This window comes from Coregonus clupeaformis, chromosome 30, assembly GCF_020615455.1.
Source record: "Coregonus clupeaformis isolate EN_2021a chromosome 30, ASM2061545v1, whole genome shotgun sequence".
Taxonomy (NCBI): Eukaryota; Metazoa; Chordata; class Actinopteri; order Salmoniformes; family Salmonidae; genus Coregonus; species Coregonus clupeaformis.
In genome coordinates, this window is record NC_059221.1 from 11,468,044 (window position 1) to 11,491,652 (window position 23,609).

The window sequence follows — 23,609 nt, forward strand, 5'->3', positions numbered from 1 at the left end:
AGGCACACTTAACCAGCATGGCTACCACAGCATTCTGCAGCGATACGCCATCCCATCTGGTTTGCACTTAGCGGGACTATCATTTGTTTTTCAACAGGACAATGACCCAACACACCTCCAGGTTTGGGAGGAGTTGGACCGCAGAGTGAAGGAAAAGCAGCCAACAAGTGCTCAGCATATGTGGGATCTGCTTCAAAACTGTTGGAAAAGCATTCCAGGTGAAGCTGGTTGAGAGAATGCCAAGAGTGTGCAAAGCTGTCATCAAGGCAAAGGGTGGCTATTTGAAGAATCTCAAATATAAAACATATTTTGATTTGTTTAACACTTTTTTTGGTTACTACATGATTGCATGTGTGTTATTTCATAGTTTTGATGTCTTCACTATTATTCTACAATGTTGAAAATAGTAAAAAAATATATATAGAAAAACCCTGGAATGAGTAGATGTCCAAACTCTTGACTGGTACTGTATATAGTTGATTTTAACATTGGGTGTGTCTATATATGGAGAAATGTGTTTAAAAATGTCAACCAATCGATTGGTCGAAAGAACAGACAACTTGTGGTTGACTAAGAATTTATTTTATTTTTTGGGGGGACAGCCCTACTACTTATAATTCTGTGTGAGAGGAACTTCTTCCACCGCAACCGTTCCGCTGTTTTATCTCTTTTTCCTTCTCTCTCCCCCCACTCCGTGGTACAGGGTGTTAATCTATCTGGGACAGTGGGGAGGCTGAGAGCACACTACAGTTACCTCTTCCGGTGGTGGAGCTGCCAGAGAGCTAGCCTTGCCCAGATCTGTTTGTGTTCTTCCCAACTCCATTGGTGTCATTGTCGAGCCAAACATGGTAAATAGTAGGATGTGTAGGAACGAGAGGCTTTTCCTGCATATTTTCTTACAGCAGAGGCAGCAACAGGACTAGGCTTGTGTGTCTGACACTCCCTCAGCCAGGCACCCACACACAGTACACACACGAGGAGGCAGTTGGCCAGCACTGACTCACTAGCTGAACAATCTGTCCAATTTCTCTTCTCACTGACTTTCAACATCAACAAACAGTAAATGCCTGAAGCCAAGGCACCCAGTGAGTAACTATTTCCAAGGTTGGGAAGGGAGATATGGTAGTACTACTGGAAATAGTAACACATGTACCCCTGGTGTTTCCTAGGCAGAGCAGGCTTTGTTTGATCTCTGCTGCTGGGAAAAGAAAGGGACTGTGTGTACTCATTGTGTTTGAAGTGAGGCATTGATGCACTGTCAATAGGCATTGGCTGAGTGAATGAAGGTTATGAAGGGATAATAAAGGAACATACAGTAGATAAAGAAAATGGGTAGGCCTTAGAGTTTCAACTCAACTCACACATCACTGAACTCCTCCAGACTAGTAGCAGGTGTGAAGACATCTAGAAGGCCAATCACCTGAAACACAGAGATGCCAATGCAACAAGTAAGGAGGATTGTATCAGCTCTCCCAATGATTTCATGACTCCACAATGAGTTGGTTTCAGCAGAGTGGAGCATTGGAATACTTCAACCAACAAATTCCTAGAGTTATATATCTCAGTCAGCAGCACAGTTGCATACTATGATTAATGAAGCCAACATAGTTCTGCTGCTTTAGAGAGAGAGAGAGAGAGAGAGAGAGAGAGAGAGAGAGAGAGAGAGAGAGAGAGAGAGAGAGAGAGAGAGAGAGAGAGAGAGAGAGAGAGAGAGAGAGAGAGAGACAGGCAAAGAGGGGGAAGTGGAACTAGAGCAGAGGAATACTTCAACCAACATATTCCTAGATTTGTTATCGCAGCAGCAACATGATTCATGTAGCAAACAGTTCTGCAGCTTTTAAAGAGATGGAACTCACATTCTCATGTTTCATGTGCTTGAGTAGACGTAGCTCTCTGTAGGTCCTCTTGGCGTGGATAATGGACTGGAATGGCCGGGAGAGCTTCTTCACTGCGATCTTCAGACCTGTCTTCTCATCATACGACGAGCTGGAGAAAACATGTGATGGGGGTTTAAGTTACTGCAACAACTAGGCTCCAACAATAGGATAAGATACTAGTCATTACTCCCAACGGTTCCATCTGAAATACAATCCTTACTGATAATATGCAACATTTGAAATTACCGATCAGCAGCATGTGACAAAACATCATGCATCTTCTTCATAAAAAGTATCTTGACTCGACTGTAGGCTTTAGACCAGGGCTATTTAATTCTGGTCCTGGAGGGCCAAAACAGTTCTGTTTTTCATCCTTTCGTTCCAATCAGGGACAAATTCAGACCTGGGACACCAAGTAGGTGCAATTAACTACCAGGTAGAAACAAAAAACTGAAATATTTTGGGCCTCCAGGACCAGAATTTAACAGCCCTGCTTTAGACATAGGCCTCGGCCTAAAATATGTTGTTGCAGCCAGGTTGTCATTTTCCAAGAAGACACAGGAAAAACACATTTTAAATGGCTCACTAAAGGGCTGAGTTTGCATGAAACAGATGAAGTGATGTAGGAGGTGCTGAAGTAAGGAGGAAAAAGAGACATCAGCTAAACAAAAAGTTGAATCCCTCAGCAGACTGAGGCAGCATCCCAAATGGCAAAACATTTCAAAAAGAAATCACCAGGGCCCGTGGGGTAGTAGTGCACCATGTAGGGAATAGGGTGACATTTGGAACGCAGTTTGAAACACAGCCGCACTACCTGGCCATGGCGAGTCTGGCTGACAGGCTGGGGAAGAAGGAGCATCTCTGGGGATCTCTCAATAGTGTCCCGATGTCCTTTCTCCTTGCTCCCTTCTTAATACGTTAGCAGAATGAAACACAGCCATTCCGCTAAGATGGCTGACAGGCTGGGGGACGAACGTCTCTCTCCGGGGGAGATCTTAATAGTATTTTCCTCGATTCCTTGTGGCGTTGATCTCTCCTCGCTGCCTTCTGAAAAAGTCAGAGGGAAGTGAGGAATACATTGGAGGAGACAATCACCTTGGATCTCCTCCTCCAATGCTCTACTCTCTTCCTCTGACGTCTTGAGAAAGAGGCGTGGAGAGGGAGGAACCAAAGAACCACGGATAAGACTTTTGAGATTCACCCTGGCTGACTGACAGACTGGGGGAGGGAAGCCTCCCTCTCACTTCTGCTTCCTTTGAATTTCAGCTAACCAGTCATGGACAGTCAGCTGCTAGCCTGGATCTGCGCTTTCTTATGTGCTATCTTGCCAACTCCATAGGTGTCATTGACAATTCCATAAGGAGTTGGCAAGATGGCAGAAACAGACAGGCACCCAGGCTAGTCAGCTGCTGTACACACTTACAGTGAGGGAAAAAAGTATTTGATCCCCTGCTGATTTTGTACGTTTTCCCACTGACAAAGACATGATCAGTCTATAATTTTAATGGTAGGTTTATTTGAACATTGAGAGACAGAATAACAACAAAAAAATCCAGAAAAACGTATGTCAAAAATGTTATAAATGTATTTGCATTTTAAATGAGGGAAATAAGTATTTGACCCCTCTGAAAAACATGACTTAGTACTTGGTGGCAAAACCGGAGGTCAGACGTTTCTTGTAGTTGGCCACCAGGTTTGCACACATCTCAGGAGGGATTTTGTCCCACTCCTCTTTGCAGATCTTCTCCAAGTCATTAAGGTTTCAAGGCTGACGTTTGGCAACTCGAACCTTCAGCTCCCTCCACAGATTTTCTATGGGATTAAGGTCTGGAGACTGGCTAGGCCACTCCAGGACCTTAATGTGCTTCTTCTTGAGCCACTCCTTTGTTGCCTTGGCCATGTGTTTTGGGTCATAGTCATGCTGGAATACCCATCCACGACCCATTTTTAAATGCCCTGGCTGAGGGAAGGAGGTTCTCACCCAAGATTTGACGGTACATGGCCCCGTCCATCGTCCCTTTGATGCGGTGAAGTTGTCCTGTCCCCTTAACAGAAAAACACCCCCAAAGCATAATGTTTCCACCTCCATGTTTGACGGTGGGGATGGTGTTCTTGGGGTCATAGGCAGCCTTCCTCCTCCTCCAAACACGCGAGTTGAGTTGATGCCAAAGAGCTCGATTTTGGTCTCATCTGACCACAGCACTTTCACCCAGTTCTCCTCTGAATCATTCAGATGTTCATTTGCAAACTTCAGACGGCCCTGTATATGTGCTTTCTTGAGCAGGGGGACCTTGCGGGTGCTGCAGGTTCAGTCCTTCACGCCGTAGTGTGTTACCAATTGTTTTCTTGGTGACTATGGTCCCAACTGCCTTGACAGATACTCCCGTGTAGTTCTGGGCTGATTCCTCACCGTTCTCATGATCATTGCAACTCCACGAGGTGAGATCTTGCATGGAGCCCCAGGCCGAGGGAGATTGAGAGTTATTTTGTGTTTCTTCTATTTGCGAACAATCGCACCACTGTTGTCACCTTCTCACCAAACTACTTGGCGATGGTCTTGTAGTCCATTCCAGCCTTGTGTAGGTTTACAATCTTGTCCCTGACATCCTTGGAGAGCTCTTTGGTCTTGGCCATGGTGGAGAGTTTGGAATCTGATTGATTGATTGCTTCTGTGGACAGGTGTCTTTTATACAGGTAACAAGCTGATATTAGGAGCACTCCCTTTAAGAGTGTGCTCCTAATCTCAGCTCGTTACCTGTATAAAAGACACCTGGGAGCCAGAAATCTTTCTGATTGAGAGGGGGTCAAATACGTATTTCCCTCATTAAAATGCAAATCAATTTATAACATTTGACATGTGTTTTTTTGTTGTTATTCTGTCTCTCACTGTTCAAATAAACCTACCATTAAAATTATAGACTGATCATTTCTTTGTCAGTGGGCAAACGTACAAAATCAGCAGGGGATCAAATACTTTTTCCCCCTCACTGTAATAGTACAAAGCAGAGGTGCACAAATGCTTGTGGCCAAGGAGGTCAGGATTCCCAGTGACGCAACAAGCAAAACATTTAGATAAAGTTGTATGTAGTGGTCCTCTGTAGCTCAATTGGTAGAGCATGGAGCTTGTAACGCCAGGGTTGTGGGTTCGATCCCCGGGACCACCCATACGTAAAAATGTATGCACACATGACTGTAAGTTGCTTTGGATAAAAGCGTCTGCTAAATGGCATATTATTATTATTATTATTATGTATGTGAGATGTGGTGCCCACATAACAGGAGGAAATCCTTCTGAATAAACAGAAGCAAACATTGTATGTACTATAAAATATCCCTTGGTCTGATATCCAGGTCACGTTTTTTTTTACCCAACCGCACTAATCCGACCGTAAACAGATCATCCTTCTGCCTAGCAGCAGCACAGCAGTCGCCACCTGCTGTGGGGCGCGCAACAGAAACAACAACCAGATGTTTACTTAGACAACAACAATCCAGCAGATGATACTAGTGGTCCTCTGTAGCTCAATTGGTAGAGCATGGCACTTGTAACGCCAGGGTAGTGGGTTCGATCCCCGGGACCACCCATACGTAAAAATGTATGCACACATGACTGTAAGTCGCTTTGGATAAAAGCGTCTGCTAAATGGCATATTATTATTACAAATGCCATAGCAGGTTCTAGGAGGTAATACTGGGTCCTACTAGGCCCATTTTCATTAGCTAAAAGTAAAGGAAACCTTTGAATATATTATCCTTGATGGATTATCCTGTTCTGTTGTTGCATAGCAGCAGCAGAAATACAGGAACCATTATTTGTGTAAAAAACAAACTAAGATCAGTTTAGTAATTTAGCAGATTAGACCTAATGCCATGGGCTCACCTGGCCCTACCAGGGTCAAATAAACCTCAACACAGACATGTCACCATTTACATTTTAGTCATTTTGCAGACACTAGTATCTAGAGCGATTTACAGTAAGTGCAATCATCTTAAAATAGCTAGGTGGGACAACCACATATCTCAGTCATAGTAAGTAAATTGTTCTTCAAGTAAACATATGCCTACCAGTACTTCACTAGCCTGGTTGCCAGTATGTTTCTTCTCTCTTGCCAAAGCCTTATGGAATTGTCACGCCAATGCTTAGTTTGACAATGGAGTAGGCAAAAGCACAAACAGATCTGGGCCCAAGCTAGCACTTCAGTAAAAGTGAATTCAAATGGTAAAACATCATGTCAAAAGTGTAAAGAAGGGCAAGATAACTTTGATGTCCTTCAAAGGGATCCCCCCACACACACTCCCCTTACCTCATCATCTAAGGAGCAAGACATAGCTACAGATTGTATGGCAGATATGTGATAACTATGTTTCCATTACTGGGCGTTACAGGTTAGCATATACAAAACGCTGCATAGATGTCTCAACTAATCTGCTCTTGGCGATACTGTCTTCATTCTCGATTTGGGGAAAAGGGTATATTATAAATGTCTGTGTCCATTTGCAGGTGGGTCTACAAAAACCTGAGAAAAGTACAAAATATGTTAAATCCATGTTTTGTACCGTTCGATGTTGTGCCTCCCATTTTAGCTGCTGCAGATCTAGCATTTCCCAGTTTATTTGCAGGAACTAGTCGTTTCTATGCAACACTGCCGTGGCCACGTGTAGAAGTAGAAAACAGACATCATACACTGCGACCAAAAAAATATCTACACACATGCAAGAGGCATTTCTCACTAGATACAACACATTGATTTAATATCTCTGGTTTTTGTAGACCCACCTGCAACTGGACATTTATAAGAAACCTTTTTCCCCAAATCAAGAATGAAGACAGTATTGCAAGAGCAGGTTCTAGTTGAGACATCTATGCAGCGTTTTGTAAAAGCTAACCTGCAACGCCCAGTAGTCAAGACAGTAAATCAGTGAGCCATATATCCTGGTTAAAGTAGTTTGGTTTGACCTATTCTGGGCATATTAGTCATCATGGCATACAGAATGAAGTGGCATCACCGTGTGGAGGTTTAACAACCGATGTAAGTTAGCCACTTTAGCTACAACGAGTTTCACTACAGAACTGCAAACTTTGGGTCTAAATGCATTTCCCAACCAAAGTAGAAAAGAACATAACAGAAACACTCGGTACACCTCAGGAAAAAAACAATTGGATGTTAGATGGCAACAATAACTGTTAGTTTCCTGCTCTTTGTGGCTATTAATTTGCATAATATTTTCATAACTTGAATAGCCATACGTTTCAAAGGGATGTTGCTATTCAGATAAACAGATACAACATCAACCTATAAAAGTAGCTGGACACATTTAAATCGTGCACGTAGTTAGCAAACGTGGCTGGGGACATGGCAACATGTCATACCGCAACACTAGCGAATGGTGCGTCTGGATAATGTTATTATATTGTGTGAACATAGACTGGTTGGGGCAAGTTCGCATGCTCGCTCGCTCTCGCTGACACAGTTCGAGAATCGAGAGGGCCCACGGCCGGGCAGCGTTCTATTCTGAATGTAGCTAGCTAATTTAGCTGGAAAGCTAACTTTAGCGTCTATGCAGGCCTCGTAGAAATTAATGGCTATAGCTTTGTGCAGACATATGACAAAAAGCGTAATTTACCAAACTGATCCATAGGCCCCGGACCCAACTGGAGACAACGTCTGGTAGCGTTCTGGTACCTCCCAAATCGTCTTGTTCACCTCCTGCCGATAAAACTTTGGTCTTTCTTTCTGCGACATTCCTGCAGAACAACCCTCAAACTGCAGATTGTGACTTCTGCTTTTTGTTGGTCAAAGGTGGCAACTATATTCGTGCAACTAAAGTAAATTCGCTAACTAGCTTGTTGAAGAAAATGCTCGTAAACTATATCAATTTCAGTAAATGCCGGATCTAATGTTCGTTTTTAGCGAGGTGCTGAATTCTTGAAATTATGGTGAGAAAGCGTTCCTACTCCGATTTGCGTTAAGGTTCCCGGGATTACACTATGTTACCTACCCAGCGCGCCCGTGCTCATATGCTGCAACAACAAAATGTCGCGAAATGAGATCCAAATCTTCCAGTCACTCAAAGGATAAACCACAGAGCTTCTAAATACAGAGGCGCAACATCACGAGACTTCCGGGAACGCTTGTGAAACAAACCAAGCAGACCAGGCTGAGGTTTGAGAAGTCAATGAGAGTAGTAAAACATTCTTCCTTAGTTGTTCATTTTCTCGAAATCTAAAGGCACAACCTAGATTCGAGCCAATGTCTTAACTAGTTTAGCATTTTATTACTCCAACCTCTTGAAAGTTACAAACTGACACGTTTTCATTTTTGTCAAAAACAACTTTATATCGAAGAAGTGGCTTTGATTTGACGGCATACACATGCGCAGTTCGGCGCGAGACAACCGTTAGACGGTGACGTCTTTCTGCGCATGAGCTTATCTAGCCAACGTCGCCATGACATCGCCTACAAGCGTTATCGGGGAGAAGCAGTTTCTGCATATCTTCATACTGTACTGTCTTTGGACAAACATCTTTTTTTCACAGAACCTTTTTAGAAGTTTATTTAAAAGCATAGACAAACAGTGAATTTAATGCAAAGAAAATGACTTTCAAGAGTCAATAAATGAAACATGTATGAAATATTAAGTAAATGGCTCCATTTCCAAATTAAATAAAGGCATACCTCAGTAGTTGAGTAGAAATAAGATACAGTAAGGCTTTTTCACCAAATAATTTTGGCAACAGACAGTTAGATTTCTTTTTAAATACATATATTTTTTAAATGTTGTATTGTCACAAGTTAGACCCATAATGGCTGATAATAATGAATAAAAATGAAAATGCACACGTTACTGTAAGACATAATTAATATAACAAAAGCACAGGTTCACATGTTTCGTAAAAATATATCTAAAATATTGTGGGAAATAAATCTCACCATAAAAGATCAGGTACCCATTAAGGTTTCTACATGGCTACAAACTGTATTGCTATTAGCAGAGCAACAAATCGGTCCATATTAGCACCAAAACACCAACACGATTTCGTGAGAAATGCATTCTCCTAATGGAAACATGCACTTGTTTTGATATGACCAAATACATAAAAAACTTCAGGTGAAAAACATATTCCCTTTATCTAGTCCTTGCAACATCCCAGAGATGTTGAGGGTTTAAACTGAGAGGGTTTCTGAACAAAAGGTTTGCTCTGTTCACCTCTCTGTGAACTTATAAAGACATCCATCATGTTCCGGCCGTTCCATTCATTCTATTCTGTTTGGTTTAGAATAGATGCTTCTTGTCCTTTGGTGCTATGCAGTAAGGGGAGCAACATTCATACTGTTCAGAAGGGTGCAACATTGCAGAACGTTCCTATAGAAATGTATTGTGTATAGGGTTGCAAAATTTAGGTAACTTTACCCAAATTCCCAAGTTTTCCAGAAATCCTGGTTGGAGGGATCCCAGATCTCCTGCTTATTCCCTCCTGATTCCAGGAATTTACCACCTGGGATTTCTGGAAAACCTGGGAATTTTGCAACCCTAATTGTGTAGAACAGATATGGCTGTCTGTCAGGTAGAATAGGGTCCAGGAAATCGTGTCAGCTCTATTTAATACATTTCTATCTGCAACGCTCTGAACATTTCAACTCAATGAATAATTAATACATCCCATATGTGTTCCTTCATCCAGAGGTTGAAGGAGGTTTTGGGTACTCTTCTAGCTCAGGGGTTTCCAAACTGGGGGGTCCACCAGAGGCTTATCAGGTTTGGAGATGGAGATGAGCTAGAGTGGGGATTCCCAAGCGTTTTTTATGTCGGAATCCCCGCTCTAGCTCATCTCCATCTCCAAACCTGATGATGACTTCAGGGGAACAGAGTCAAATCCATCTGACGATCTCTGTGGAAACACATCAAATACAGTTGTTCTCATTTTAGAGTGATCAAAACATTAATTGATAAGATAATAACTACTTTAAGTACTACTTTCCATTGCACATTCAATGGGAAACGTCTCTTGGAGTATGAGTTACAGTATTACAGACACATTTCAGACATTTTATACCAGAAATATATTTCTAATGCAAAATATTTATACAAACCACATACAGTGATACAGATCTTGTTCCCAGTTCCCTGTATAAGGAGGACTCATGTCTTTTTTGAAACATCACATCACCACCTTTTTGGCCTCACCTCTCTGGAGAAGGACTTGATCTTAGTGAAGAAGGATTTCTTGGTGAGGTAGATGAGGTCGTCCTCTGCATCTTCTCCCTCCATGATGGCACAGCTGTCTGCAGCAGGCAGCTCACACTCCTTATCTCCAGCAGTCATCATCAGCTTGGAGTACTTATATTCCAGCCTGCATATATGAAGGGGAGAGAAAACACGCACTGTCACTGGCACATGAATAGATACCCACACACACACAAGTGCATGCACACAGTACACAAAGACTCCTGTCACTCCTCACATGCATGCACAGATGTACACACACACACACACACACACCACCAGTCCTCAAAAAGGCTTCAGTCATGTTTACACCCTCACGCCACACACACACACACACACACACACACACACACACACACACACACACACACACACACACACATAGACTATATCTTACTTGCGAGTTCTCTTCCAGAAGTAGCAGCTGATGCTGATGAGCAGTATGGCAGCGACCGTCCCTGTGGACACACCAACCTTCAGCCAGAAGTCCAGGGTCACACAGGCACTGACCGTCTGGGCAGGCAGGGACACACCACCAGTACACTGCAGGGGCTGCTGCCACACGTAGGTGGTTCTCTGAAAGAGAGAGAGAGAGAGAGATACAAACACACACACACATTAGTATAATTTGGCTGTTTTGATAGTGTTATCGCAAGTCTACATTAGACAATGTGCATAGTTAAGAATCAAAAAGCTGCAAAGGACTGTCTGGCATGATGTAGAAGCTTTTTGTAGCCTTATGCTCCAAAGCCAGCAAAGAAGAGTATATGAAAGCAGGACTCGGTACTAATGTAATATCTTACCTGTATTCCCTGTATGCAGGCGCTGACTATCTCTCTGTAGTGTCTCTCTGTACAGAGTGGACAGGCATACTGAGACCGCCATAGGAAATGGAAGGAGCAGCCGTCACATGTCCCCTCTGAACATTTACTGGACAGGACAACAAAGACAGAGTTGAATGTTAAGATTCACCTAGCAACTGTTGGTGCTCTGCTCTTATTCGGGTTGGGAGAGTTTAGCACACTGTAGTCTTCCAGACATCACACAGTACAGCTGGGGTCAAGGCTAAGCTGTAATAGCAAGTTCACACAGTACAGCTGGGGTCAAGGCTAAGCTGTAATAGCAAGTCTTTTATTTGAGGTGGTGCAATAGTTGTAGTTCCATCATTATTCCACAGGAAGTCACTCTCTGTACAAATATCAGAGTGCACTGCCAGTGTCAGTTCAGCCACATTTTGAGAGTCTACATAGTTTACTTCAGTCAGTTAGTCATGTACAGTAGTCCATACCTTGGGAGTGTAATCTGGTCTTTGCCTGTCACTGTAGGATCACATCTCAGTCTGATGGTAGTTGTCCTTCCCTTGTTACATGCCTGTGTTGTTTCACTGGACCTGTGGTGGACATAATATGACTTCTAAATACAGAGTACAGTGGCAGATAAAGAGAGGTTATATAGTACTGAGTTGGGATAGTACTCAATTATAGAACAACAAACTAGCCACCACTAGAACATCTGGTTATGTCTCTGCCTTAAAGTTTCAAAACGACTGGCTTAAAAGTATACAAAACCGCAGTAACAAATATTTGTTTTATTTGAAAACCCAGATTGATGATGATGATACCTGTAGTAGAATATGACATCAGGCAGGTTGGACTTGGTAGTGAAATAGCTTTCAAGAGAGGCAATGCTATCCAGAGATGTGTCAGAGGTAACCCCTTCAAACAGAAACAAAACATGTTCAAGCAAGAGAGGAGACACAACGACACAGCAATGGTGACAGTGTTTTCTGTACACCACCCCGTTGATCATGATCAGTTGGTAAAGTTACCCAACAAAGAAAATGGACAATAATAATTTCAAGTCCATCCTTGGCTTCATGCAAAGCTGTCCCCAAGACCCTTTACCAGCCAGGTGTTTTTTGGTGTGTATATATTGCTATTTGAGAGGGATACATCATGGAGTAAAGCTTGATCTCTTACCAATGAGTGTGTCACCGATAGTGAAGGGTTGTGATGACACCACACTCTGACCTCTGACCTCAGAGGGCACCACGGTGGACTGGCAGGCGTAACCTCTGACCTTCCTGCTCTCTGTCACGTTGTCAACGCACACCGCCACCTCTCTGCCCTACACGGGTCACAACAGAGAATCACCAATAATGTGAGTTTCTATGTAACCATCATTACTGTGTTCAAGGGGTAAATCTCAAAAGTATTTTCCTCGATTCCTTGCGTCCTCCTTCCTTGTCTACTTCTCAAAATGTCAGAGGGAAGCAAGGAGAGCAATGGAGGAGATAGAAAGAGGAGATCTTCTCCAATGCTCTCCTCTGACATTTTGACAAGGTAAGAAGAGAGGATGCAAGGAAGCGAGGAAAATACTTTTGAGATTGACCAAAGGTGTATTCTAAATAGAACCGTATCCATCCATCAGACCTTACCTCTTCTCCACAGAGGCCGACCCTGAACTGGTGGAAGTATCGGAGGCCTTTACTGGTGAAGCGTGGGCTGCTCTGGAAGCTGGTGATGTTAGCCAGGGGGGTGAAGTCATATTGGAGGACCTCTCCTCCTACGGTGGACTGCAGGTCCAGTCTACAGTCGCTAACACAGGCTGAGTGGGCCTGGGAGGGGATGGGGGAGAAACAGGATTACCATACATTATCATGGACACAAATGCATTATCATTATCATGGAAACAATGAAATGCATTATCATGGGCACACCTTCAAAGCACAATAAATAATTCAGAGTATTGTGTATCACAGGCTTTAAAAATGCAACAAATGATGCATTGATCTTTATTAGTACTTTGATTTGTGTTACGTTCACAGCTAAAAAAAAAACGTTACACGCAGGCCTACATTATCTGATGAATGCACGAATACAACAGTTCTTCAGTTCGTCGTCGATCCCCTTCCTTACCTTGTTGCTGTGCGTATTGGGTCCACAGTGGATACAGGCTGCCTCCCCTACGGTCTGATCAGCCCTGATGAAGGTGTTGGGAGGGCAGCTCTTACACAAGCCTGTCCCCTTGACCATATAGTGGGCTGGAGGGCAGGGGACGCATTCTGAGGCCGACCCGGAGCCCAAGGCACAGTGACGACACTGAGAGGCCACACCTCCCATCACGTTGGTGATTTGGACAGAGTACATCTTGGCAAAGTCACCGCTGTACTGCCTCACCTGAGGAGAAGATAGGGACAGTACTCATACAGTACGTAAGGCTATGCCACACTAGTCAAACACACATCACTCCTTCATAAGGGGCTGAAGAAATATTGTGGAGTTGAGTCACGCAGAGATGCATTATCTGCGGAGATGAGTTAGTGTTTCGTATGACATGGGAGGTGTTGTCCCTCTGGTAAAGGTCCACTGTCTGTGATGGAAAGCTCAGCAATGAAATGGCTGAAATTTCCATGGATCTAAGTGTGTTGAGTGTGAGTGTGTCTGTGTCTATCTATCTCACCTCACTGAAGGCCTGGGTGCGTTGGAAGCCCCAGGTAAAGCTGACGGTGCTGTTGCTCTTCACTAGGTAGGAGTAGGACTGTTTCCTGGTCGTGCCCCTCCAGTGCTCCACCATGTCGTTGGTCCTCTCATTGTAACCCTGGGAAAAGAATAAGAAGAATACTTTTATTTTGTTCATTTTCTTTACAATCCACAGAATTTGTATTTTTGTTTACATCAATATTCCAACTCTGTAGGTCTTGAATACAGATTCACCAAATGTACTATGTGACTACAAATACTTTAAATTGTTGCATGAAATGTTGTGTGAGATATTCTCTCTCACCGTCATAAAGTAGAGGGTACAATCAGCAGTGCACTGGGTCTCAAAGACAAAGGAGATCCGGGACAGTTCACTCCTCTCATCATCCTTAGCCATCGAGTGAGGCAACCTAGGGAGACAGAAAATATTTAAAGGTAACTCCTATTTTACAAAAAAAAATGTTTACTACAGCCACAACAATACATGACACCTACAATACATATACTGTAGCATTACACATACAGTATTATGCAAATATGTTAAATTCAAGGGTAACACTTTTTTTTAGAAGGGTACCTAAATAAGGACTTTATAACACATTCATAACTCACACATAACCCATTCATAAGCAGTTTCACTCAGGTGTTTGTTGTAACTTCCACAGATTGACCCTGCGAGCCCTACCTGTATCCAGGGACAGTGAGTGAGAGCATCATGTAGTCAGAGTCCAGATCCCCTGGGGTGGTGTAGATGTACTCTCCTGCCACCTCCCATCCTGTCAGTCACAACAACAGATCAACAATCAATAACTTCACAGGCCACCAACAGAGAGTGCACATCACGTCAAACGCAACACTCAGGATCAAGTCAATTACTTCATGACTGCTCATTCAAAAGTAGGCCTTTTTCACCCTGCTGAATTTAGCCGAGCCAAGCAGAGTTGTACCAGCTGTCCTGGTTACACATCCACCATAGTTGCTGGAAAGGTGCTGGAAATTACAATTTGAAAGGAATATACAGTATCCAAATCACCACAGTGTGGTTCGTGTCAGTGCGATAGTGTAAAAAGGGTATTTGAGTCCTTTACATATGTACCAGTGCTCCTGAGTCGCTGTAACTATTGCCGATTCGTTACCAGGCCAGCCCATTACAACTTGGCTTGGTTTGCCTCAGTAGAGTGAAAAAGGTATTAGAGTCCCTTACCCGTGCTCCTGACTGAGTCGCTGTACTCCCGGCTATAGACAGAGCTCCTCATGTTGTCGGGCATCTTGTTCCACCACTTGTACTCAAAGCCCACCACCGGCTCTGTTCCTACCGGACACTCTGCACAGGCTGCACATAGAGTATGGATAGAGAGTGTTAGATAAAGACACAGTAGAGAGGGTTAGCTGCCCACCAGTGGCCCTCAAGCAATCAGCACAGGCTGGATATGGACATGAGGGATCGAGAGCTACTGTTAAAGAGCAGTGGGTTTATATTTGTGCCAAAGTGGACATAGAGGATTACGTAAGTAAGTAAATAATTATTGTGACAAAAGATCTGACAGCATAAACAACATTGGCATTTTTTGAAGGACATAAGCTGTTGTGTTTCTGCAACACTTGTTGCAGAATGTTCCTCATATAGCACCGAGCACAAAACATAGCACAATCATGTTTATTTCCATTAATACATTTAATCAATCGTTGCTTTGAGGAGGGGTTTTTGCACCTGTTCCATTGGAGTAGGATCCGTGAGGACAGGGTTCGCAGGCTGAGGTGTTGGTGACAGAGAAGCCAGGGTTACAGGGAGGGCAGGTCTCCATCTGTCCAGAGGCTGGTAGCTTCACTGCTCCTTCAGTACTGTTATCCACTGCCCCTTCAACGGTCTCACTACAGATCTTTGGCTCGATCCACTTGTACATCAGCTGGGTCTAAGAAACACAGCAATAATAATAATAATAATATGCCATTTAGCAGACGCTTTTATCCAAAGCGACTTACAGTCATGTGTGCATACATTTTTTTTTACGTATGGGGGGGAGTTATGAATTACATTTACATTTTAGTCATTTAGCAGACACTCTTATTAATGTATAATTGGTGCATTCAACTAAGGGAGGTAAAATAACCACATATCACATCAATGTATGTATGCTACATTATGGCTAATCATCATGACTGAGTGCATACTGGTTGAATAGAACCTGTCAGGACTAAACAGACAATCAATATGTAGGGAAAGCTGATACCAACTCCAGCTGGTGGTCACTGTAGTGACCTGAGCCATGAAAAAACAACTGACTGCTCACATATGAACAGCATTGTCAGTCAGCTTCATTTACTTTCTCTTTACTTTTCCCATAGTATTACCTGTCCTTTGGAGTCACATGGGGTGTGAGTGTAGAAGTAGTCACTGGTGGTACATGCAGGCCTCTGCTTGCAGCTCCCTGATCCGGCCTCTGGAAGAAGCGTTTGAACAAGGGAACAAGGGTTGTGTTCAGTAGGTTGTGTTCAGTCATGTTTCGAAACAGAGTGGTAGTGCATGAACATGTCCAATAACAAAACAGATTTTTCTTGTCTGTTGCTAAACATTTTGCTATGGTGTGTCCTACTGAACACGACCCAGTGGAAAACCACCAAGAGGCAGGAGAAAAACATAACCACCATTAAGATCCAGAGATACCACACACACTTAGACTAAGTCAACCAACCACACAGCCTGTGCATTTAATTGAACCAAGAGCATGTACAGTATATTTGCATACATTATATACATTTGTGTGGTGACTTGCAAGTGAGCAATCCACTATTCAATCGGTTGTAACAGGGAGAAATATCTACGCGGAAATAGTCCTAGCAGTTCATATCTTTCAGGTATATAGTTTACCCTTTGTGGGTTAAGTGGCTGGTGCTAGAATGCAAACATACCTGCATATTTGTCTTCTTCACACTGCTGGCACACCGTGGCTCCCTTGTTGGAGTAGGAGTCGGCAGGGCAGGGGGTACAGTGAGCAGAGCCTGGCTTGGTGCTGTAGGTCCCAGGTTTACAACGGAAACACTCTGACGTATAGGCAACCCCTGGAGGAGCAGGGCGATTATCAATCAGTAATTATTAACAGAAACAAGAGTAAGAAGAGGTGTGCATCTTAGCTTTTCCGTTTTTTACATTGCAGCGCTTTTGAGGGGTAGCCTCAACCGGGACGCAAACCTAGGTTCAGCGACTGTCAAACCGTTACACCAAAAGATCTGAATCTCTTGACGAGGTTGCTAGGTGTTGGGGCTACAAAATGTTTTGAATATTGCTAAAAAAAAATACTCCTGCCGGGGTATCATAATCAACCCTAAATAAACAGGGATGGCAATCTGCAAACAAGTCTGGATAGAAAATGATGACAACAATGACTGCTGTATAGTACCTGAGATGGCAATGTTGCGAAGCAGCACAGGTTTGACAGTACTGCCCGTCAGTGCAAAAGACGTGGTCCTCCAGTAGAGCACGTTGTTGCCTCGATTCAGCTTCAACTGGACAGAGAGAGAGCGAGAGCAACCTTCGGGGGTCATACATCATCTCCCTTAATAGACATTAGCATAGTTCATGCATTCAAGATTTGGTTCTGGGGTTCCGAGATTAGGGTCACTACCCCACCATGCTCAGTGTATGAATGTATGGGGGGCTATAGTAGTAAGACTCACATTGTGGGGAGTCCAGTCTTTCTCTGAGGTCCTCATCCAGCGACCCTCAGAGTCTGTGGACTCACACTGGTCATTCTGAACCTGGACGGAGGACAAGACAGTACGATGAGATCAATACAACATGGCTGCCTGACGCACACAGTTCAGTTCATTACAGTTCCTCGTTTAGATAGCATGGAGATGATGGAGATAGATTGAGGAGCACATCACGTAGCCCTGTCCATTGGAAATGAATGGAGAGTATCATGGAACACTCACATAGAACACTTAAAACATAGAACATGGAACACTCACATAGAATTCAAAGAAGATGGTGTTGTCTGGGTAGAAGTACTCAAAGGACACAGTGCCTGCTTTCTTCAGGCTGACAGCGTAGGACAAGGTAGAGGTGCACTCATCTATGTTAGAGGCAATGTAGTCGCCTTTCGGTATCCAGGTCGAGCTATAGGGGAAGACAAACGAGAAAATAGACAGAAGCTCTAAAGGTTGAGATGAATGGAAACTAAAATAAGGGTGTCTTCCAATGCACTAAACAGTATGCGGCTGCGTAGAAAGGTAGCCTGGTCCCAGATCAGTTTTTACTGTTTTGCCAACAGCCATAGGAGTTGGCTATACAGCACATACAGATCTGGGACCAGGCAGATGTAAATGGCCCTTAAATAACCCAAGCTTGAGATGGAGAGATACTACTCTATTCCCACACCCGCTGTAAGCAAGACTGAGAGAGAGATACTGACTTTGAACAGTTGGTGTAGATGTCAGCTATGTTCATGTTCATCCCGTGTGAGATGAAGCCGGCCGGCATGCTGTCCCACTCATCGAAGGCCACGCCCGTCCCCAGAGAGTAGGTCCCAGCAGAACACTTCTGACACTCCTGGCTTCTCATGTCCAGGAACTCCCCCTCGCTGCAGGAGAACGCTGGGGGAGGAGGGGGGAGGAGAGAGAAGAGAGAGATGAGACTAGTGCAGGCCAGGGAGACACTGTGGGTGCATCTCAATAGTCCTTTCTTTGGTTCCTCACATCCTCTCTCCCCGCCTCTTCAAAACGTCAAAGGATCTGAGGAGAATATGTCCTCCAATGGTCTCCTCGCTTCCCTCCCATGTTTTGAAAAGGAAGTGAGGAGAGAGAAGGTGAAGAATCAAGAGAAAGACTGAAACTTACCCTGAAACTGTGTCCTGTATGTAGAGTTGTAATAAGGGTATACGTATATCTGTGATATTGGATCCAGTGTAGGGTGTTATATAGTGTAGTACGTGGTATGAAAGTATGGTTGGTTGGTTGGTTGGTTGGTTGGTAGGTAGGTAGGTAGGTAGGTAGGTAGGTAGGTAGGTGGGTAGGTGGGTAGGTGGGTAGGTAGGTAGGTAGGTAGGTAGGTAGGTAGGTAGGTAGGTAGGTAGGTAGGTAGGTAGGTAGGTGGGTGGGAGGTAGGTAGGTAGGTTGGGTGGGTAGGGTGGGTGGGTGGGTAGGTAGGTAGGGAGGGTGGGAGGGTGAGGTAGGAGGGTGGGTGGGTAGGGTGGGTAGGTAGGGTGGTGGGTAGGGTGGGTGGGTGGTAGGTAGGTGGGTGAGGCAGGTGGGTAGGGGGTGGGTAGGGTGGGTGGGTGGGTAGGGGTGGGTAGGGTGGGGAGGGTGGGTGGGTGGGTGGGTGGGTAGGTAGGTGGGTAGGTGGGTAGGTAGGTAGGTAGGTAGGTAGGTAGGTAGGTAGGTAGGTAGGTAGGTAGATAGAGTAAGGGAGGTAGGTAGAGTAAGGGAGGTAGGTAGAGTACTCACTACACTGTGTGCCCTTGACAGGGTCAGGGAGGCCTGTGCACGTGTCTGGTTTGTTGGGCACCGCCACCCTCCATCGAGACCCCAGCACATCACAGTCTGTGTACTCAAAGTGGTAGTCGGACTGAAAGATAAAACACACACAGACTCACACCAGTCAGGTATTTATATATACAGAGTGTGTAAAGAGCCTGAACAATGGATGAAATACTCACAAGGTAGTCCTCTAATGGTGACACTAGTTTTTGAAAAGGATGTGGAGTGTGCTAGTTTGAGAACAGTGTATTGGGACTGTTTAGAGCATGACAGCACACAGGTCATGACCTAATTCACAGAGACCCATTCGGAGTATCTTCAAGTCAACTCCTAAATAACCTCACATTCATTTTGATGGACCATTTTACCATTTGAATCATGCTCAGAGAGTCTAAAATTAGTGAAATAATATGTTTTGACTGATGTAACTGACTTAAAAATGTGATAACTGGCCAATACACATGATTTCTCAACATAATGCATCACCTTCAGCCAAATTTCCTTCTAACCGAGACCAACCCCCTTTCCAAATAGAAGGATCGGATCAATATTTGCTCAGTCAAGAGGCTGCTGCCTCACCTGTTGTCTTAATCTCCCTCACCTTGGGCTTATTGACTTATTTAGTAGCCAAGGAAAAGCTGGGAAAGCTGCAGACTGGGCCAACCCTTCTGTAAACAACTAATCGCAATCATCTCTTAGCAAGTCATTACAACTACAGACAGACAACAGGCGACATAGGATGTCTTGTTTGTTTCAAGTGGCTTTGCTATAGGTGTGACAGAGTGCTTATAAAAAACAGTAAGTATTTCTTTGACAAAGGCTGCTGTGGGTGTAGCCCTCCCATCATAACGTCGTCGTAGGAGTACTCTTTACTTAGAAGATGTAAGCAGTGAGTCAGTAACCAGAATATAAAACGCATACTGAGAATATACAGAAGAGTACAGTCTCTTCCTAGCCTGGTCCCAGATACAGTATGTTTGTACTATCATTCCAACTCCTTGTCACTCACTGACATGATAATTCCATAAGGGGTTGGCAAGACAGCAGAAATGGACTGGCACTCAGGCTCTTCCCACAGCCGCTGTGGAGTGCCATGAGTCCTGACAAGCAATGCTAGCACAGAGGTGAAAGTCAAGGCATCGAAATAGGCCATTAGGCCATATATGTCAAAGTGCTGCTTAAGAATTTCCTGCTACGTCCCAAATGGCACCCTATTCCCTACATAGTGCACTACTATTAACCAGGGCCCATAGGACTCAATAGTATTGCAAGACCACTTAGCAGAGTAAACCTAACCCCCACTCTGGACCATGTAGGATTAATAGTTAACAACCAGCAGACAAATGTTCCCTCTAACACGCTTCTGTTTTTTATTAGTGCAGCTACATTAGCTTTTGTTTTAGAGATAAGAGGAGTGGGGGTGGAGAAGAGGGAGAGAGAGAGAGGGAGATAGAGGCAGGGAGAGGGAGACGAAGAGGTAGAAGGAGAGAGGGAGACAGGGAGAGGAGAGAGAGAGAGAGAGGGAGGGGGAGGGAGTGAAAGTGAAACGTTGATGGATAAAATGAAAATGCATAAATTGAAGATGTGCTCTGCCTGGCTCTAATCTAATAGTCCTTGTTCATAAAAAAATGAGTACACCGTGGCAACGGGACATTGTGACCCTGTCTCCTCATGGTCTCACACATACACACACACACACACACACACAGGTTGTGGCAGAAAACAAATCATTCTGATGAATCAGTCAGCCATGGTGTCCCTTCAACTTAATCTGCCTCTAAACTCTCTCACCTTGAGGTAAAGGTGGCTGTAGGTTTCCTATGACACATTGTCCTTACATGGGCCTGATCATGATGCCAAGTCATTTGTTAGTTCTATTATAAACTGTTTTTGCTCCAGCTGATTTTGCTAAGCACTCATGAAATGTGTACAGCTTATGAATGTGTTACGTATGACTTAAGAATGTGTTATGAAGTCTTTATGTAACCTTGTTACCGAACAAGCAGTGGTGGAAAAAGTACCCAATTGTCATACTTGAGTAAAAGTAAAGATACCTGAATAGAAAATGAGTCCTCCAGATCAGAGGCAGTAGGGATGACCAGGGATGTTCTCTTGATAAGTGTGTGAATTGGACCATTTTCCTGTCCTGCTAAGCATTCAAAATGTAACGAGTACTTTTGGGTGTCAGGGAAAATGTATGGAGTAAAAAGTACATTATTTTCTTTAGTAATGTAGTAAAGTAAAAGTAAAAGTTGTCAAAAATATGAATAGTAAAGTAAAGTACAGATACCCCCAAAAACTACTTAAGTAGTACTTTAACGTATTTTTACTTAAGTACTTTACACCACTGCGAACAAGGAATAATGAATGGGTCATAAAGATGGAGACAACTTCCAATTCTAGCAAACATGGTGCATATCAGCTCTCCATTTCTCTACAAGAAATGCCTAGGCATTATCAAACACCACAGTAGTTATGCAAATATTAAGAAGAGAAATTAGACTACAGCCAGGAGAGTTGTTAACAGGAGAACTAAGGACTTGCTGAAGGCAGAAAACTGTTGTTGAGAAAGCTTGGGGATTCACAGACGCACGCATACACACAGGCACCTGACTATGACTAATGAAGGCTATGTAAGCAACACCAAATAAACTGACACCAGACCAGTGTAACACATGTCCATTTAACACAGGTATAACCATAATGTGTGCGTTGGAGACCGGTCCAGAGTGTAGTTAACAACTCTCAATAAGATAAATGCTGCTAGCAGAAGCCTCTACAGCAGGGGTACTCAAGTACTATTTGAGACGGTCCGGTCACACAGATTTCCTAGGTGGAAAAGAAAGGTCCGAATGGATATTGTCATTTATTGGCGAAGTAACAAACCCCCACCTCGCAACCCATGTGACCTCAAACTGTTCACACCCCTCCTGTTGGCAGAGAGAACATTTTGCAGTTTTAATGCTAATTTCCTGCAATTCTACACATTTTGCCATGTCTTATGTGTGTTCATATGATACCTGACTGAGTTTCTCCCCCCCAAAATGTTTTATTTATTTAAAAAACTAAAAACAAATTCGGACCCGCGGTCCGTATTGACCCCATTCTTGGTTCGGATCCGGCCTGGGGTCCGTCTGTTGAGTATGGGAGCTCTACAGTACTGAATTCAGTTAACATGACATTGACAACCTCTTTAGGAAAGGAGAAAAATAGGCAACTATTGTTTCCATGGTTCATTTCTGTATAGGCTACCTCAGAGTGAAGGTGTGTACAGGGTTGATGATGGTTCAACATAATTTTTAAATGATTACATTTGACCTCATTGCTTAAAATAAAATAAATGGAGAACAGTTGAGCTGTTTAGTACGTCTAGGGGTACAGTTCAGCACCTCTTACCACCAGACCCCCCCCCCGCCCATGCTGAAAAGTGTGATACAAGTTCTTGTTTTTTACTGACCCCCACCCTAAATGAACTATCTTGAAATACCATAATATTACAGCAGAATTCTAACAGATAGACCAACAGCTCTGCATTTATTCTGTCCTATAACTGGCCATTCAGCCATGTGTGACTGTTTTGAATTATATGGTTCTGATAACTCATTGCTTTTTGCATCATATTTCCATATATAGCAAACATCTATTACTCATCAAATATTCCTACTAATTGTGTGAAGGATACTTCTTCAAATATGATATATGATCAGGTTTCTAGATCATCTTCACTTATGATGGCTTGTACTTTACAGTATAGTGCCATTTTGGAGGTCAAATTCAGACATTACTGAGACATAGGCTGCAACAGACAACGTGTATTTCTGTCAATATGAATGAGTTCTGCTCCAACTGATCAGTCAATATGCTTTTCATAATGGATCATAAAAGGATGGATAATGGATTTTTTCAAGACTGCATTGAAAACTACAGGAAAATGTTTGCAATTCTATTGTAGAAAATTACAGCATGTTAATAGAAACTTTACACTTCAGTTAAGTTTATCTGAAATGTGAGTTTTTATACAAAATAAATGTAAAACATTAAGTGAAACATCACACTACATTTTATTTAGGTTACCTAATGAAGTGCACTTTATGTTATGGTTATGCCATATGGGTGAAAATCCCGTCAATTACAGTCACAATTATGTTTAAAAGCAACTTATCATTCCATGCTCCTTACCTCTTTGCATATGGGCAAATCACTGGATGCATCAATTTGAACAAAAAAGAGCCACAGAAGGTGAAGAAAACAGTGTGACGCTCCGCGCTTCATCTTTCTTGAGCAGCAGGTAGGCTATAATAAACAGCTTGCAGGTCTGCTCCACGCTGGAGGTGAAACTCATGCGTGGTAGAGGGTTGAACTTATGCCACGACAGCTGATACAGCATCCTCTAGCAGTCTACCTATGAGGCGCAGGCGCTTTCAATCTCTAGCTAGCGCCCTGAAAATAATTAAATACAATTATCGTTTATTTTTATTTTTGTTCAATGAATGGTCAGCAACATTTTGTATATTTTACTAAAACACTCAATTATCTTTCGCATTCGAAT

At 43.4% G+C, this 23,609-nt stretch overlaps 2 protein-coding genes across 3 annotated transcripts in view; both read right to left on the reverse strand.

Moving 5' to 3' along the window:
- Positions 1-7,928, reverse strand: part of mapk14a (mitogen-activated protein kinase 14a) — a 38,571-nt gene extending 30,643 nt beyond the window's left edge. For both annotated transcript variants that reach the window (XM_041856827.2, XM_041856828.2), the window contains exons 1-3: positions 7,503-7,928; positions 1,857-1,986; positions 1,362-1,420 (exon numbers count right to left, since the gene is read on the reverse strand). In XM_041856827.2, coding sequence (XP_041712761.1) covers positions 1,362-1,420; positions 1,857-1,986; positions 7,503-7,621 — 308 coding nt within the window. In that variant the 5' untranslated portion in view covers positions 7,622-7,928. The remainder of the gene's footprint in view (positions 1-1,361; positions 1,421-1,856; positions 1,987-7,502) is intronic.
- Positions 7,929-8,417: 489 nt separating this feature from the next.
- On the reverse strand, positions 8,418-23,420 carry elapor1 (endosome-lysosome associated apoptosis and autophagy regulator 1). The gene is made up of 23 exons (XM_041856826.1): positions 23,240-23,420; positions 19,028-19,148; positions 17,998-18,178; positions 17,555-17,702; positions 17,261-17,341; positions 16,984-17,089; positions 16,496-16,645; positions 15,938-16,026; positions 15,297-15,498; positions 14,790-14,918; positions 14,271-14,361; positions 13,890-13,995; positions 13,566-13,703; positions 13,022-13,282; positions 12,541-12,720; positions 12,083-12,230; positions 11,725-11,818; positions 11,392-11,493; positions 10,907-11,033; positions 10,501-10,679; positions 10,065-10,230; positions 9,734-9,768; positions 8,418-9,654 (listed from the first exon to the last, which is right to left on the reverse strand). The coding sequence occupies exons 1-23, from the start codon at positions 23,330-23,332 to the stop codon at positions 9,594-9,596; spliced, it is 2,988 nt and encodes a 995-aa protein (XP_041712760.1). The 5' UTR covers positions 23,333-23,420; the 3' UTR covers positions 8,418-9,593.
- Between the last annotated feature and the right edge of the window lie 189 nt (positions 23,421-23,609).